This window comes from Gymnoscopelus microlampas (genome assembly GCF_963454915.1).
Source record: "Gymnoscopelus microlampas genome assembly, chromosome: 11".
Lineage (NCBI taxonomy): Eukaryota > Metazoa > Chordata > Actinopteri > Myctophiformes > Myctophidae > Gymnoscopelus > Gymnoscopelus microlampas.
The window spans coordinates 28,317,750-28,333,379 of record NC_139948.1 but is presented as its reverse complement, the minus strand read 5'-3'; the positions used below and the strand labels follow the sequence as shown (position 1 = coordinate 28,333,379).

At 44.3% G+C, this 15,630-nt stretch overlaps 1 protein-coding gene across 1 annotated transcript in view; it reads right to left on the bottom strand.

Annotated features, from left to right (window-relative positions):
• The window catches only part of LOC311055169 (myosin-10), a 120,113-nt gene that overhangs the window by 69,006 nt on the left and 35,477 nt on the right, over positions 1 to 15,630 (bottom strand). Inside the window, exon 3 of the mRNA XM_084071261.1 lies at positions 7,454 to 7,610. Coding sequence (XP_083927387.1) covers positions 7,454 to 7,610 — 157 coding nt within the window. The remainder of the gene's footprint in view (positions 1 to 7,453; positions 7,611 to 15,630) is intronic.

The following is a 15,630-nucleotide window of genomic DNA, read 5'->3' as shown; positions in this document are numbered from 1 at the left end:
GCTATCCACTCATCCCTTGAACATGCACTGAACACAGAGGGTCCTTTTAATGAACAAGAGGGGGTCTCACACTCACACTCACACTCACACACACACACACACACACACACACACACACGCGTGTTGGGGAACTCCGGGTCCCTATACCCACTGACCGTCCTCTCACCTGTCTTGTGTCACTCAGAGTGAGTGAGTGAGACCCTCTCTTTCCCCTCACAGCCCTGTGAGGCCTCCTTTCTCTGGGAAGAGCTATGCTTCCAGGCCTCCCCACTCTGCCCCCCCCACACACACACACACACACACACAGCACCCTGGCCACGGCCCCCTTCGTCAGATCGCACAAAGCACCCATTGTGAGGCACAATGCTGGCCGCCCCCTTTGCCTTTCCCCTCTCGCCTCCCTCTCCTCTCTTCCTATCATTTATTCCCACTCTCCATTCCATTTTTACCCCTTCTGGTTCAACCTATCCTCCTCTCTGCCATTCTTCTTCTCGTATCCCTCCTCAGTTGATGCTACCCCCATCTATCTCTCTCTCTCTCTCTCTCTCTCTCCCCCCCCCCCCGCCCCCCCTGCCTCTGCCTCTGCAAACCTCCTTGAACACGCTCAAACAATTTTGTCCAATATATCTGCCTCTGTTTGCCACCCCTCCTTCCTCTCTACATCTTCTAGTAAGAATGTGTTGGCCTCAACGGCTCCACGTCAGCAGCAGTTCCACAGAAGCCATTCCTCTGCTCTGTCTGAGGGCTGTTGAAATGATCACTGGAGAATAACAGTCAAACAATCATTTGTCTCCGCCATATTCATCTTTTTTTATGATTTATTTGTATTTTGTTGTTGTTTCTTTAGTTTCATTTTTGGGTGGCAAGCTTGCCCCCCCCCCCACCCATTTGCACAGTAGTACAGATCAATATTGGCTGTCATCTGAGATAAATTTACCTCCATCATTTGCTTTGGCAGGGAGCCAACACTTTGTTCAGTTGCTCTGTTTCACTTCTAAAAAGCAATTTACTTGGTAAGCTAACTGACGCTGGAGGTAGGTCTAGGGGGGCGGGGGCTGCCTTGCCTCTCTCTCTCTGTTTCCCATTCAGTCCCAGACAGCGTGGCCTCCAGAACTGAACCGCTCCTCTTATTGCAGAGAGAAGAGGATAGGCCGTGTCTAAATGTGTAATGAGCACTGGTCTCTGCTCTCCATGGCAACCCCAAGCCTGGTCTATCAACCATAGTCACAGCATTCTGCACAGTCAAAGGTGACCAAACACATCAACCACTCCTACTTTCCTATCTTTAACCACTTGAACCACCAGCACCTCCTATTCTGGGGGGAACAGCCGATCTACAAGCACAACTCAGGTCTGTTTTACAAAGTATAGAGGGTTTAAGTGGTTAAACATCAGTGAAAACAAGTTGCAAAACATGTCCCAGAAAAGCTTCAGGGAGTTCTAGCCAAGGAAGATGTTTCATACTGGATCACAACCAGCAGCACATTACGCTGAATTTATACTCTGTCACACAATGATGTCCTATCCCGAAAATAGCTGATCTACGAGCTAACAAACTGTTGCAACATGTAGTGCTTGTAGATAAACTATTTTTGACGCAGAGAGCCATTGTACAACTGAGTATAATGCCTACAAACACAGTTGTACGACAGTTGTTATCAAATTAACACTTACTGTGTACTGATGCTTGATGCATAGATGACAATACTATACAAGATACAGTATATAGCGCTGTCTAAATTTAACCACTTGAACCCTAACATCCTTATTATTCTCTGGGAAATATACGCCGAAAATTGATCAAGGTCACAACGCCTCAATCAGCTATTTTCGGGGAAGAGATTCGGTATAGAGGGAGAAACGAGAGGACCAAGCACAGAGACAACACAGGTCAAGTTTCCTAAGTATATAGATAGAGGGTTCAAGTCAGTGGTTCTCAAAGTGGGGTCCAGGGAACCTCAGGGTTTCTTGAGGGGGTTCCAAATGGACCATTACAGGTCTGTAACACCGAGAGTGTACAAATGGACCCTTAAGGGTCTATTTGGTTCAATTTGTTATGGGTTCTTTGAAATCAAAAAGTTTGAGAACCCCTGGTTTAAGTGGTTAAAAAAGGCAACGAATAACAACTCACTCCAGTATTAACAGTCCAGTCTAAGGACGCGTTCCTGCTGCTGACAGCTGGACTGCTACAGTGAGGCTACAGTCAAGTGCTGTTGGCAAGGAAACCTGAGTTTCATTCAGTCTAATCTAAGTCTTCCTGAGTAACAAGAGGACTGAGCCACAGACCCACATGGTGACTATAAATTAATGGAGAGCGGAGAGGATGAATGGAAATGAACGACCACAAACACACACACACACACACACACACACACACACACACACACACACACACACACACACACACACACACACACACAGGTGGAAAGGTGCCAGCAGGAGTTGCAGCGTTGTGGTCTGACTGGTTGAGACTGGGGGAAGCACAGAGAACGGAGAGACATTGTCAGTTAAACGGGGGTCTCGCCATGGCAACCCCCCCCCCCCCCCCCCATGCACGACTATATTCTGAGATGGCCGAGGGAGCGAGGAGGAAAAGATGGACATTCCACGCACTTGTCCTCCTGTGTTCCCTTCCCTTCACAAAGGAGGAGAAGGAAGGAACCGGGCAGCAGGAGAAAAGAAGTCACCACAAAACCCTCCAGTGATGCCGCGCTCGTATTTTTCATGTTAAGTGAAAGAGGACCGAGGAAGCCTTTCGTAGGATGAAGGGGAATTTTCCCCTTCAACTTCGTCCAAGCCAGAACATTCTGGTCAAGAGGAAGAATGGAGAAAGGAGAAGAGAACAAAATACTGAACAAACTAGAGAGAGGTTGAAAGGAGAGGAAAAAGAGAGGAAATGAGAAGGAGCTCGCTCCGTTTTTTGAGACGAAGAAGAAAGAGAGCAATTATGAACCAGCAGGCAATCCTAAACAGTCTACGATGGCTTTGGAACATCTGAAGAGACAGGCTCTTTGACCCTGAATGGGACATAATCCATGTTAGACACACTACTAAGGAGGACATTTGGTTAATAAGATTCACAAAGGTCCCAGTTAGTTTGGGAAATCTTTATTTAAGTGGCCCTCTATTTGAGTCCTGAGGACCCCGTGGTAGTGCTGGTGTTCTATTCTGCTTCACAGTTCATTGTTTCTCAAGTTGTGGAGACTCTGACTCAGACTCATTTCAATGTTGCACTCATCAGGTGCCCTGGGTCTAAACGCTTGAACCCCAAGCTGTATATTTTGTCGTATGACGAATAACAGATATAGCCCATCTATAAGCTCACAGTGCATCATGATGTGATGTGTTATGAGCTTGTAGATCTGGTATTTCCACAATATTTTGAAATATATTATCTTCCTAAAATGGTATGCCCAAAATAGCCAGTTTGAAAGCCGTTAAACCCTGTTTAGATTGCTGGAATGAAAACCAGCTATTCTGGGTTTCCAGAACTGGATTGGAGAACCACAGCCCTGTTTAATATGCCAGACTGAGAGCTATTTTTTTTGGGTTGTGTACATTCACAAGATCCAAGAGGGATCCAAACATTATATTGCAATAAAATGTTGTATGGAGCAAGAGTTGTGAGCCCTCTGAACTTCTTGCACATCCATCGACCCCTTTCTTGGTAGATGTGTGTAACATTTATCACACACACACGCGCGCGCACACACACACACACACACACACACACACACACACACACACACACACACACACACACACACACACACACACACACACACACACACACACACACACACACACACACACACACACACACACACACACACACACACACACACACACACACACACACAGGTATCCATGGTGACTCATTAGACCCTAGCGACGGATGGCAGGGTAGTGCTGGCAGCCATGACACCTTTATGACTCAGCTGGGAGAATTTAGCATGACATGGTGTGGAATCCTGGGACAGCGATGAGATGACCTCATTCCTTTGCCTACTGAGCTCAACACCCCCGCCCCCCCGTGCGTAAAGAATGAGCCCTATCTTTAGTGAAAGGGATGTGGAGGGCGGGAATGGGGGCACAGGAGAGGAGCCTCATGTCAAAACAACATACTGCATTGTGATAATACACAGTCAATTCTCAGTGCAAATTAAACTCTGAGTGTGAAAATGGTCCACGAAAGTGGTCAATTTATTTCTCAATTTACTCTCAAAATGTATTTTGAGAGTTGCCGAGCAAGCTAAAAGCTAGAGGATTAGCAGATTCTACCATCCTCAGATCCATTTTGAATCTACACAGTGAATAGCTGTGGATTTCACCAGAATTTGGGGACCAACTTTACCCATTTTACTGAGCCAACATTGGGCTCTGACCCAGCCTTTGAAAAACACCACACTGTAACATTTCCCAACATTCTATGGGTTAGGGCTGGAGTCCAGGCCTCAGCTGTGTGGTTAGATCCAGCCTGCTGAGAGCAGGGGATGTGTCTTCAATTGCAAAACACACAAACGCACCTCCAGTGTAGGCTGCCGTTACAGAGCACTGCCGCAATGAACCAACAGCTGCGCTAGCATTGGCTCCTGTTCAAAACATTTACCTCTGACTCTGACCTCTGACAAAGCTTACTACAAACTTGGCGCTAGTTTTACGTCACTCCTGAATGGCAAAGTTGACTGCTGGGGAGTTGGAACTTGGATATCCACATTTCCACTGCTGCTGCACAAAGAACCTCCAGTTGCCAACATGCTGTCACCATAGTGATGAAAACTGGCAACAGGCTGCGTTGTACAGGCAAATGTTAATGGATACATCTAGTGCCTTGGGACTGGGAGCAGGTGACCAGCCTGACTCTTGAGCAAATGTCATGACACAAAGCCTCCAGGCCACCGACCATATTCACATGGTGGTCATTTTGCTCTTAACTCAGGACCGGGGTTTACCACCCCTCGAGTATGATATAAGACCAAAATTGCGAATGTGAATATGGTCAATTAAAAATCTGTCCGTCCGTCCGTCCATCCATCCATCCAACAATCCATGTTCAACCGCTTATCTGAAGTAGAGGTAGCACTTCCAGGAGAGAACCTCAGACTTCCCTTTCCCTGGCTACGTTACCCAGCTGTCTTGGGTATCCCAAGGTGTTCCCACCCCAGCGTAATTCCTCCACCAGGTCGTAGATATGCCTGAAAAACATCGCTGTGGAGGCGCCCAGGAGGCATCCTTACTAGATGCCTGAACCACCTCAAATGGATCCTTTCTACGCAAAGGAGCAGCGACTCTACTCCAAGAGTCCTTCACGGATGACTGAGATTCTCACCTAAAGGAAGACGCAAGCCACACTGAACAAACCATTTCTGCCGCTTGTATCCGCGGTCTCATTCTTTCGGTCAATTAAACACTCATAGAGAAACATCTAAGCTTTATAGCTTCCTCAGTAAAGAGCAGGCCAACTAGACACACACACGCACGCACGCACACACACACACACACACACACACACACACACACACACACACACACACACACACACACACACACACACACACACACACACACACACACACACACACACACACACACACACACACACACACACACACACACACACACACACATGGGCGCATACATACTGTACACAGATACTGTACACAGACTGACAGCACTGCTGCTGTAATAAAGCTTACATGTGGTGGAGTAAAATCTAAGATAAATGCACACTGGCCTTATAGTCAGTGGAAACTAAAGTCTGGAAAACATTCAGGAGAGGCAGAAAGTGGAGAATGTCAGTCAGACCAAATCTGTTCTCCAAAACAGGTTCTTCCACAGCACACAACACACACACACACACACACACACACACACACACACACACACACACACACACACACACACACACACACACACACACACACACACACACACACACACACACACACACACACACACACACACACACACTGTTAAAACACTGATAGGTCTAAATGAAGAGCCTGCTTATCACACAGGCTTTCTTTTAACTATGGGAACACTGTTCCCGTGGCAACTGGCAACCAGCAGCCAGGGTTTGCCTTGCATGTCTGCATTGATGTCTGTGAACCAGCAGGCCTCATTTAACTCCTTAGTCATACAATGGTGTCCCGTGCTGAAAATAACTGATCTAAAAGCTCACAACTTGTGAGTTTGCGTGCTTGTAGTAGATCTGCTATTTTCACTTAAGTATAAATTAGGCATACTAGTCTGTGATGTAGTGATGCAGGGATTTGTGATGTTGTTGTTTTAATGTACTTTAACCCATTAAGACCTTAGGCCGATTCCACAAATCCCTTCTAAATCAGTAGTTCTCACATTTTCAAGATTTTTCAAACATGTAAAAAAATAGCAGATGTACGACACGCTGTGAGATTGTATATCTGCTATTTTTGAATAGTCAACGGTAAAATCTAAAATTAGACAGATGCTTTCCCGGTTTTAATGGGTTAACAATGTACTTATTGTTTCTTTTTCTTGTTGCTGTTTTCAGTTCTGCAACCCAACTAAACTAAATTGAATTGATTGAATTAGGGTCCTTCCATCATGCCTTCCCTTGGTTTGTTTTCTTCTATTTGTTCTCTAAAACCCACTGTACAACGGCCTCTGCTCCAACAAGCCGGCCTCTCACTGTTAATATGTTCAGACAGGGTTGTCAATGAACAAAACAAGATTGTTGGTACAGTTCAAAAGTCCGTCTCCGCAGGTCATCATCCACATGACCCCTTGGCGTGACTGTCTGAGGCAAGAGGGCCACCACTCAGACATAATCAGTGATGTCACTTCCACCATGACCTACTGACCTTTCGCACACTTCTCACGCCTCCTCTGCACACTAATCTCCTGAAATATGCAGCAGAAACCCCACGCCGTCTACCAGCGAGCTAAACTCCCTGCCAGGAGAGACCAAAACACAAGCAAGCACACTCGCACAAAACAATCCCAATAATCTGCCTCAGCCACAATGTTGCTTCGAAAAACCCACAGAAACCCACTGAATACCCTCTGTGATTGATCCCATTTGACAACTATTGGGCAAGCGGCACACGCAATGCTCAACTGCACACTGGAGACAATCATAACATGTCAATAATAATGTCCAGGAAAGCTCAGTAGAGTTCAGCCTAGTTCAGACAAAAGATTTGCGCAGAGACAAAAAACGTTCTAAGCCTGATTTATACCTGGTCGAACGACAATGTCGCACACCAAAAATAGCTGATCAACAAGCTCACAACGCGTCGCATTCAGTAGATCGGCTATTTTTGGGGTGCGACACCGCCATATGACGGACCATAAATTAAGCATGAGGACGTCACAGAGACAAACGGGCAGCGGTCTGAATGACCCCTTGGCGATGAGCTACTGTAGCCAACGTGAGGAGAATGTGCTGATGTGGCAAATGATGATGTCTCACCTTGGAGCATGCAGCGGTATGCTGCCTCAGAGATGGCGTAGATGTGCGGAGGCATCTCGTGCCTCTTCTTGCCTCTATACATCTCGATGATGTTCTCTGAGTAGATGGGCAGGTTCTTGTAAGGGTTGATCACCACGCAGAACAGCCCAGAGTACGTCTGTAGTGGAGACACAAAGCAATATTACCGACTACCAAATACGGGCAAGGCCCAGCACACAACGTCACTAGTACCACCATAATTTGTATTGTTTGTGTAAGGTGTGTATGATTTGTTGATGATTTTTCCTGATTATTTTAATTGATGAATTTGTTAAATGGCAATTCATGAAGTGGATTGAAATTTTATTTTGTAGATCTGAGAACATTTCAACAGATTCATGAGAATCCTGCAAATCCACTGTATCATGCAGACATTTTTACTAATGGAAATGACACAAATGACTGAGCTGGACAGGCCTAGAGAGGGCTGGTCTTCCATCTAAACAACACAGAATGCAGTAGACATACAGTATACTTAAGTGTAAAGGAGGGCCTCTCCTGGGACAAGCAGTAAAAGTACAGACACAACAGCACAAGCACAATATGTTGAGTTGAAATAACCTACAGTCTACAAGAACGTTACAAAATCCATCATTATCTAGCCCTGGCTCCAATTACCCCTGTCTGCATTATGTCTGTGCAGCAGGACCTGTCATTACCCACAATTCTGGACCGTATGTCACCGTAGTCAGCATGCAACAAAGAGATAAACAGGAGACTGTTAGGAGAATGGGCCTGTACAATTAATTGCTTATGATTTAGTTTCCACAACTGATAATAATCCAAGAACTCTGACATATACAAACATTTATTCTTTGAGAATGCCAGTCAGTCACATTTGACATTTCACACAGACATTTCACTACAAATAAATCTATGAGTTAATGACAAATAAAACTTCTTGAATCTTTAATCAAGAATAATAATTGTTGTTTACTAATGCTGACCACATCTCTAGTAAAACATAACTGTCTCTAACACAAAGCTGTAACCTCTATAGTAATATAATTAAGGACTTGTACAGTCCCAGTGTCTAACCTGCTGCAGCCAAAGAGCCATGGGCCAATTGCATTTAGTTTCGATCTAAAATGGCATTATGAAAAGTCAATAAAAAGAAGGATAACGTTGTAAAGAATCACAATGCAGAAAACTGTTTACGCAGCAGACGTTCTCCCTGCTTTCGCTCTGATGGTGTTACATTTGGAAGTGTAACCAGCCAGAAGTGTGTGTGTGTGTGTGTGTGTGTGTGTGTGTGTGTGTGTGTGTGTGTGTGTGTGTGTGTGTGTGTGTGTGTGTGTGTGTGTGTGTGTGTGTGTGTGTGTGTGTGTGTGTGTGTGTGTGTGTGTGTGTGTGTGTCTGTGTGTGTGTGTGTCTGTGTGTGTGTGTGTGTGTGTCTGTGTGTCTGTGTGCCTGTGTGCGTGTGTGCGCGTGTGTGTGTGTGTGTGTGTGTGTGTGTGTGTGTGTGTGTGTGTGTGCGTGTGCGGTATATGAATGCTTCCCAGCTATGCTGTGGGCTGAATCCATCAGGCTGAAAGGCACTGTGGAATGAGAGAGAGGCCCTGGTGGGGCATGGTCTCTCCCTCATTCTACAGATGCTGTAGGGGTTTGGCATTCCCACTGCAGTGGATACAGTAAGGGCTGGTCTCTGCTTACCACCATGACACCATGACATTCATCACTAGTATGTTACATTAAGCACATGAGCCTACACACAGTACACACGCACCCACACATACTGTACACACGCCTCCATCTTGCTACCATAACCACTTACGCCCTATATACTTTGTCATGTATGACAAATAACGGAAATAGCTGATACAAGCTCTTGATGCGACGCGTTGTGAGCTTGTAGATCTCACAACGCCAGGACTGCAAGGGTGGTGGTCCATGTACGCATGCGTGCAAACACACACACACACACACACACACACACACACACACACACACACACACACACACACACACACACACACACACACACACACACACACACACACACACACACACACACATACACACACACACACACACACACACACACCAACAGACCCTAACCCTAATCATAAGAAACAATCTAACCATGGCCCTTATGACACAGCAAGAAAAACTCTGATTGGGGACATCAATTCGATATGCCATCCTCAGTCAACTTTATGTCCAAAATGTGTGAGGCTGTGAGCACCCACAACATACTACCAGAAACGCACACGCACACACACGCACGCACGCACGCACGCACGCACGCACGCACGCACGCACGCACGCACGCACACACACACACACACACACACACACACACACACACACACACACACACACACACACACACACACACACACACACACACACACACACACACACACACACACACACACACACACACACACACACACACACAGTGACTACTATATGTCTTTACACACAGCTGTACATGTTTAGCTTACCAGGAAGATTGATCAAATAAAGGAATGAGGCATAAAATGGAGGGAAAATGAGAAACATGATACAGAGAAACATATACCATGTAGACTTAACACTAACAGAAAGACGCACGCACACACACACACACGCACACGCACACACAAATTAAGAAGCAGTCAAGCATGTCTGGCAGGGGGCCTGGGGGATTGGAGACGGCCTGCTCCAAGGTCAGAGTGACAGCCATGTTTGTTTGTCCACCGTCCCTCTGAGACCCTGCAGCCACTCTCCTCTGAGCAGGACCTGAACAATGCTCCGCTTGGAAAATGTAGGAAAACAAGAAAGGAAATTTAAGAGCAAGAACTGTGAAATGATTGAAAATGCCCGTGGCTATTTTTCTAAACTCTGTTGGACATGTGCTACTTTTTTTCCGTTTTCTTGGCATTGCCAACTAGTGAAATGAGTGAGAGAGATCTAGACCAAATGGTAGAATACAGCACAAACAAAACGCTGATGGAATTCTGATCACCACATTTTGGTATGTGGTCTGCATCATTTAGTAGGGCCTGACCGCTGCCAGATTTTTGGGTCTGATGCCAATCCCGATTTTGGAAAGTCTTAGACCACTGATTTGTAAAACAAAAAAAAGAAAAAAGAAAAGAAATAGAAGAGGGCAAATGTTTGAAAACAATTTGAAAAACTTGATTTAAGTTTCTATAAATAAGCAAACAGATAAATAACTTCTGGATTTTAGAAGTATATATATTAAGCTTCAATATCTTAAATATATGAAACTAACATTTAACTTTCATTATCCAATGAAGAAGCAAACAAAGTAAATATAAAATACACACATAAACTGAACTTCATTTTCTTTAACCAATTAAGCCCAAAATTAAAAAGGCTACCTATAAGCGCACAGTGTGTCGCAAAGCGGTCTGCTAATGTAGGAGAAAATTTTGATTTTTTTAAAACCTTTTTGAAAATGTGTGCCTATAATGACATACTTAAAATAGGGACGCCAGGTTTAAAGTGGTATGCGGATATATCAGTCGGCTCTATCATTTACAGGGCCTATTCTATTGTAATATCCAGCCCACTTTTATGGAGTTGTTTTTTTGTCCACGTTAGTCAGTGGACAAATCATTGCATCATATAGGCTAGCCAAGATGTGGAAATTGTGAAAATGAGCTGTTAAGAACAAAATGGAAGGTTATGAAGTAAACTAGTCTAAACTCTAAAACCATCAGTTTACCTGTTACACTGAAAACCTCCATCATTATTCTGTGCACACATAATTCCAAACACGTCATGTGTACATTCATGTAAAAACAACTTGCCAGGTTTCTCTTTACTGCCATCTTTGCACCCTGGAGCTAAAGTTCATAAAAACGACATCAGACATTCTCTGTCTCTCTAGACCTGCAGTCTATAAAGAATGACTGAGCCTCTGTTTTAAAAGGCTTTAATTGTTTCAAGAGCTCCCTGTTCTGTTACACCCATGGGCCAGCACTGGGCCAGTGAAAGGGCCAAAGAGGGTACAGCCACAATGCACAGATGTGATGTCTACAAAAAGCCACAGTCTCAACACTGCTCCTTTGACCTGCGTCTCTGTGGGTCCCTTCCTTCAAAACAAGTGAGTCCACAACTCTAACCCCTTTAATTAGGTTACCCTTCATCGTTAAAATACACCACTTAGCTTACTGCACACCGGCTCCATCATGAAAATCTGATACAGATATATGAATATTTGCACACCAAGTGCAATGCGATATATTGTCATTCTACTTGTTCTATCTCGTTCTCCTGCTGCTGTTTCCTTTACTAATGCCATTGATGGCTGAATGTCCATTACCAAATGGACTCACTAAGTTCAAGCAGCAGCAACAATGAGATTTTGCTATTCATTTGTGATTAAATAAAAAATAAAATATTTAATAAATCTTATTTTGTTGAAGGTAAGAGAATATGGCCTGCTTTGAATAAAACTGGTTATCTTATATTCAAATATAAATACCAGAAAACTATTTCATACATGACTGCCTGCTTTAGCAGATTGGTCTGTGAAGTATTTATGCATAGCAATGTTGACCATTATCCAATTTCATATCAAGCATGCAATTGTTTTTATTGTATCTGTGCGATGCTATCAATTAAATTCACACACACACACACACACACACACACACACACACACACACACACACACACACACACACACACACACACACACACACACACACACACACACACACACACAGGGATGAGGAGAGGGTTAGGAAAACCCATAGTGTGACGGAAAGTCATCATACGCTGGTAATAGGAAAACACATCTGATAATGAGCCTTTATTTATATACAATAGCACTTTTCAAAATGCAGCTCAAAGTGCTGTACAGATTAACAGATTAAAACAACAAAACAGCAGCAACATCTAGGTGCTGGGCAATACATCTCATAAGATGCTAGTTAAAAGCTAAAAAGGTGGGTTTTCAGTTGACGCTTAAAGATGTTCACTGTGCTTGCCTCCCTGATTTCTTGAGGTAATGTGTTCCACAGATTAGGGGCGTAACTGATGAATGCAGCATCACGAATTTTCTTCTGGGTATAAACTGTAATCTCTAATAGACCGGCCGAAGATCTAAGTACTCTCGGGGGCCTAAATTAAATAAAAAATAAAATATTTAATAAATCTTATTTTGTTGAAGGTAAGAGAATATGGCCTGCTTTGAATAAAACTGGTTATCTTATATTCAAATATAAATACCAGAAAACTATTTCATACATGACTGCCTGCTTTAGCAGATTGGTCTGTGAAGTATTTATGCATAGCAATGTTGACCATTATCCAATTTCATATCAAGCATGCAATTGTTTTTATTGTATCTGTGCGATGCTATCAATTAAATTCACACACACACACACACACACACACACACACACACACACACACACACACACACACACACACACACACACACACACACACACACACACACACACACACACACACACACACACACACACACACACACACACACACACACACACACACACACAGGGATGAGGAGAGGGTTAGGAAAACCCATAGTGTGACGGAAAGTCATCATACGCTGGTAATAGGAAAACACATCTGATAATGAGCCTTTATTTATATACAATAGCACTTTTCAAAATGCAGCTCAAAGTGCTGTACAGATTAACAGATTAAAACAACAAAACAGCAGCAACATCTAGGTGCTGGGCAATACATCTCATAAGATGCTAGTTAAAAGCTAAAAAGGTGGGTTTTCAGTTGACGCTTAAAGATGTTCACTGTGCTTGCCTCCCTGATTTCTTGAGGTAATGTGTTCCACAGATTAGGGGCGTAACTGATGAATGCAGCATCACGAATTTTCTTCTGGGTATAAACTGTAATCTCTAATAGACCGGCCGAAGATCTAAGTACTCTCGGGGGCCTAAATATTTTTAAGATAGGGCTGGGCCCATACCATGTAGTGCTTTAAAAACAAGAAGCAAAAATGTTAAGTCGACTCTAAATGAAACAGGGAGCCAATGTAAAGTAGCCAAGACTGGGGTGATATGCTCACGTCTTCTGGTTCTTGTTAGCAGTCTAGCTGCAGAGACAGAGTTCTGCATTAATTGCAGTCTCTGTAAGGATTTCTTGGGGAGACCAGTAAATAATAGTCCAGCCGACTTGACATAAAAGCATCAGTAGAACATTTGCTCTATTGCTAATAGAAATCCAAATCCATGTCTGTTTTTGTTACCGAAAAATGTAGAAAACCTTCAATTGTTTAAGTAACCGACTGTATAGGTATGCCAAGCTAAAATATCTAGTAAGGGAATGCAAAAGAAAACACATCAAATACTAAAATAACATTGACGGACGACATTGGTTGATTTATTGTGGAAATGCCTTGAGAGTCTAAAAGCCTGCATGCAGCTCCTTAGCTCCTTAGGGTTTATCCTGCAATACTGCAATCACTTAGATCATGAGAAATCTTGTGTGTAAATTTGACATTTTGGCCAGAGGGTGGCGCTAGACGAAAGGTCATGGGGTCACTAGAATAGGTACAGTTTATCCTCCATGGTGCATTAATGTACTCTGTACAACTTTGATGGCAGTCCACCCATTAGATTTTGGGATATGTTGTGTGCTAGTGGCCTAATGGTGGTGCTGGAGGAAAGGCCATGGAAGGATACCAAAATAAATCTATTTCATATCACTATATGAGGAGCAAGGTGGACAGCAAATTCCATGTCAATCCTGACGGTAGTTTTCGAGATATGTTGTTTCGAGCCAAAGTGATGGACAGACCAAAAGACATCATCATCAATGTCAGTCAGTCTCCCAAGATCAAAGACTGTATAGTAGTAATAATGTCAAGACAGCAGTCAATTACGAAACCGGCACAGAGAGGGGCGCTGTGACATGAGTGACTCAGCAGCTGTAGGTCATCGATGGGGGGCCCCAAGCGAGCAGAGTGTACTGTAGCCATTATGTAACAGCTGAAGTAGGGGCCCTCCGTCAGCCCTCTGACAAAGGCTAGTGTAGTAGTGGCCTGTGCTGCCTGCCTACTAGACACATGGGAGAAGTTGGAGGGGGGAGAGAGAGAGAGAGAGAGAGAGAGAGAGAGAGAGAGAGCGAGAGCGAGAGCGAGAGCGAGAGCGAGAGCGAGAGAGAGAGAGAGGGGGGGGGGGGGCATATCATAATAAAAGAGAGGGAGATAGCCACAGAAAGACAGAGGAACAGGGGGAGGGATAACGGAGGGAAAGAGAAGGTCCAAGACAGATATGAGGTCTAGGCCAGAAATCAAGCTGACAGGGGCTCCTGAGGTACAATCCAAGTGAGAAGTGGAGGCGTAAAACTCTGACACACACTCAGAAATGCTGCCTGTAAAATACTCCCTACCTGAAGGCTGTGGAGCGATAGAGAGAGAGAGAGAGAGAGAGAGAGAGAGAGAGAGAGAGAGACGCTACTGTAACTCTAACCGCACTCTCCATTTTGGTGCAAATGAAAAATTGATTACCTCTTATCTGTAAGCTGGAGCTGCTATAAATACACTGGGTGCCCGTCCTGTTCTGTGACATCCAGTACTGTGGCAGGTGGTGAGGCTGCAGAGGGATGCCTGAGATCACTAAAGGTGCAGGTAGAGGCTACAACCGAAAGTTTCCGTATGGTTTTCTGTAATATAATAATGCTTGACTCCATACTCCTGTGCAAATACACAGACCCAGAAAAGGTCTCATCTCGAATAGAACTGAAGTAGATCAGATAGTAGTGTATCAACTTTAGGCTTACTTGATTACATTTGTTTCGTGTGAGTGGAGCATAAAGCAACAGCAATGACTGATCTGGTTGTATTTGACAGCTTTTAACTGGATATTAATTTCTTACAGGGTAATGTGGAAAGCTCTCTTTCTTTCTCCCTTTGAAAGTCCCTGAGGACACAGAAACAGCCACTGTGGAAGTCCCAATAACACTCCATCATCAAGTGTGGGCATTCTGAAAGCCCTGCAAAGGTGGAGGGAAATTATTTACCACTGCATCCAGCCACCCAGGCAGCATTGTAGCTGACAGTTGGCAGGCTCAGGTTGAGCCTAATAGGCCTACTCAACAGGGCGAGCCAAACCGCTGTGCCTGGCCCAGTCCAGAAGGGCAGAAGGGGATATTTCCACTGTGAAACCAGATCCAAGGGAGGGGATGCCATGGCC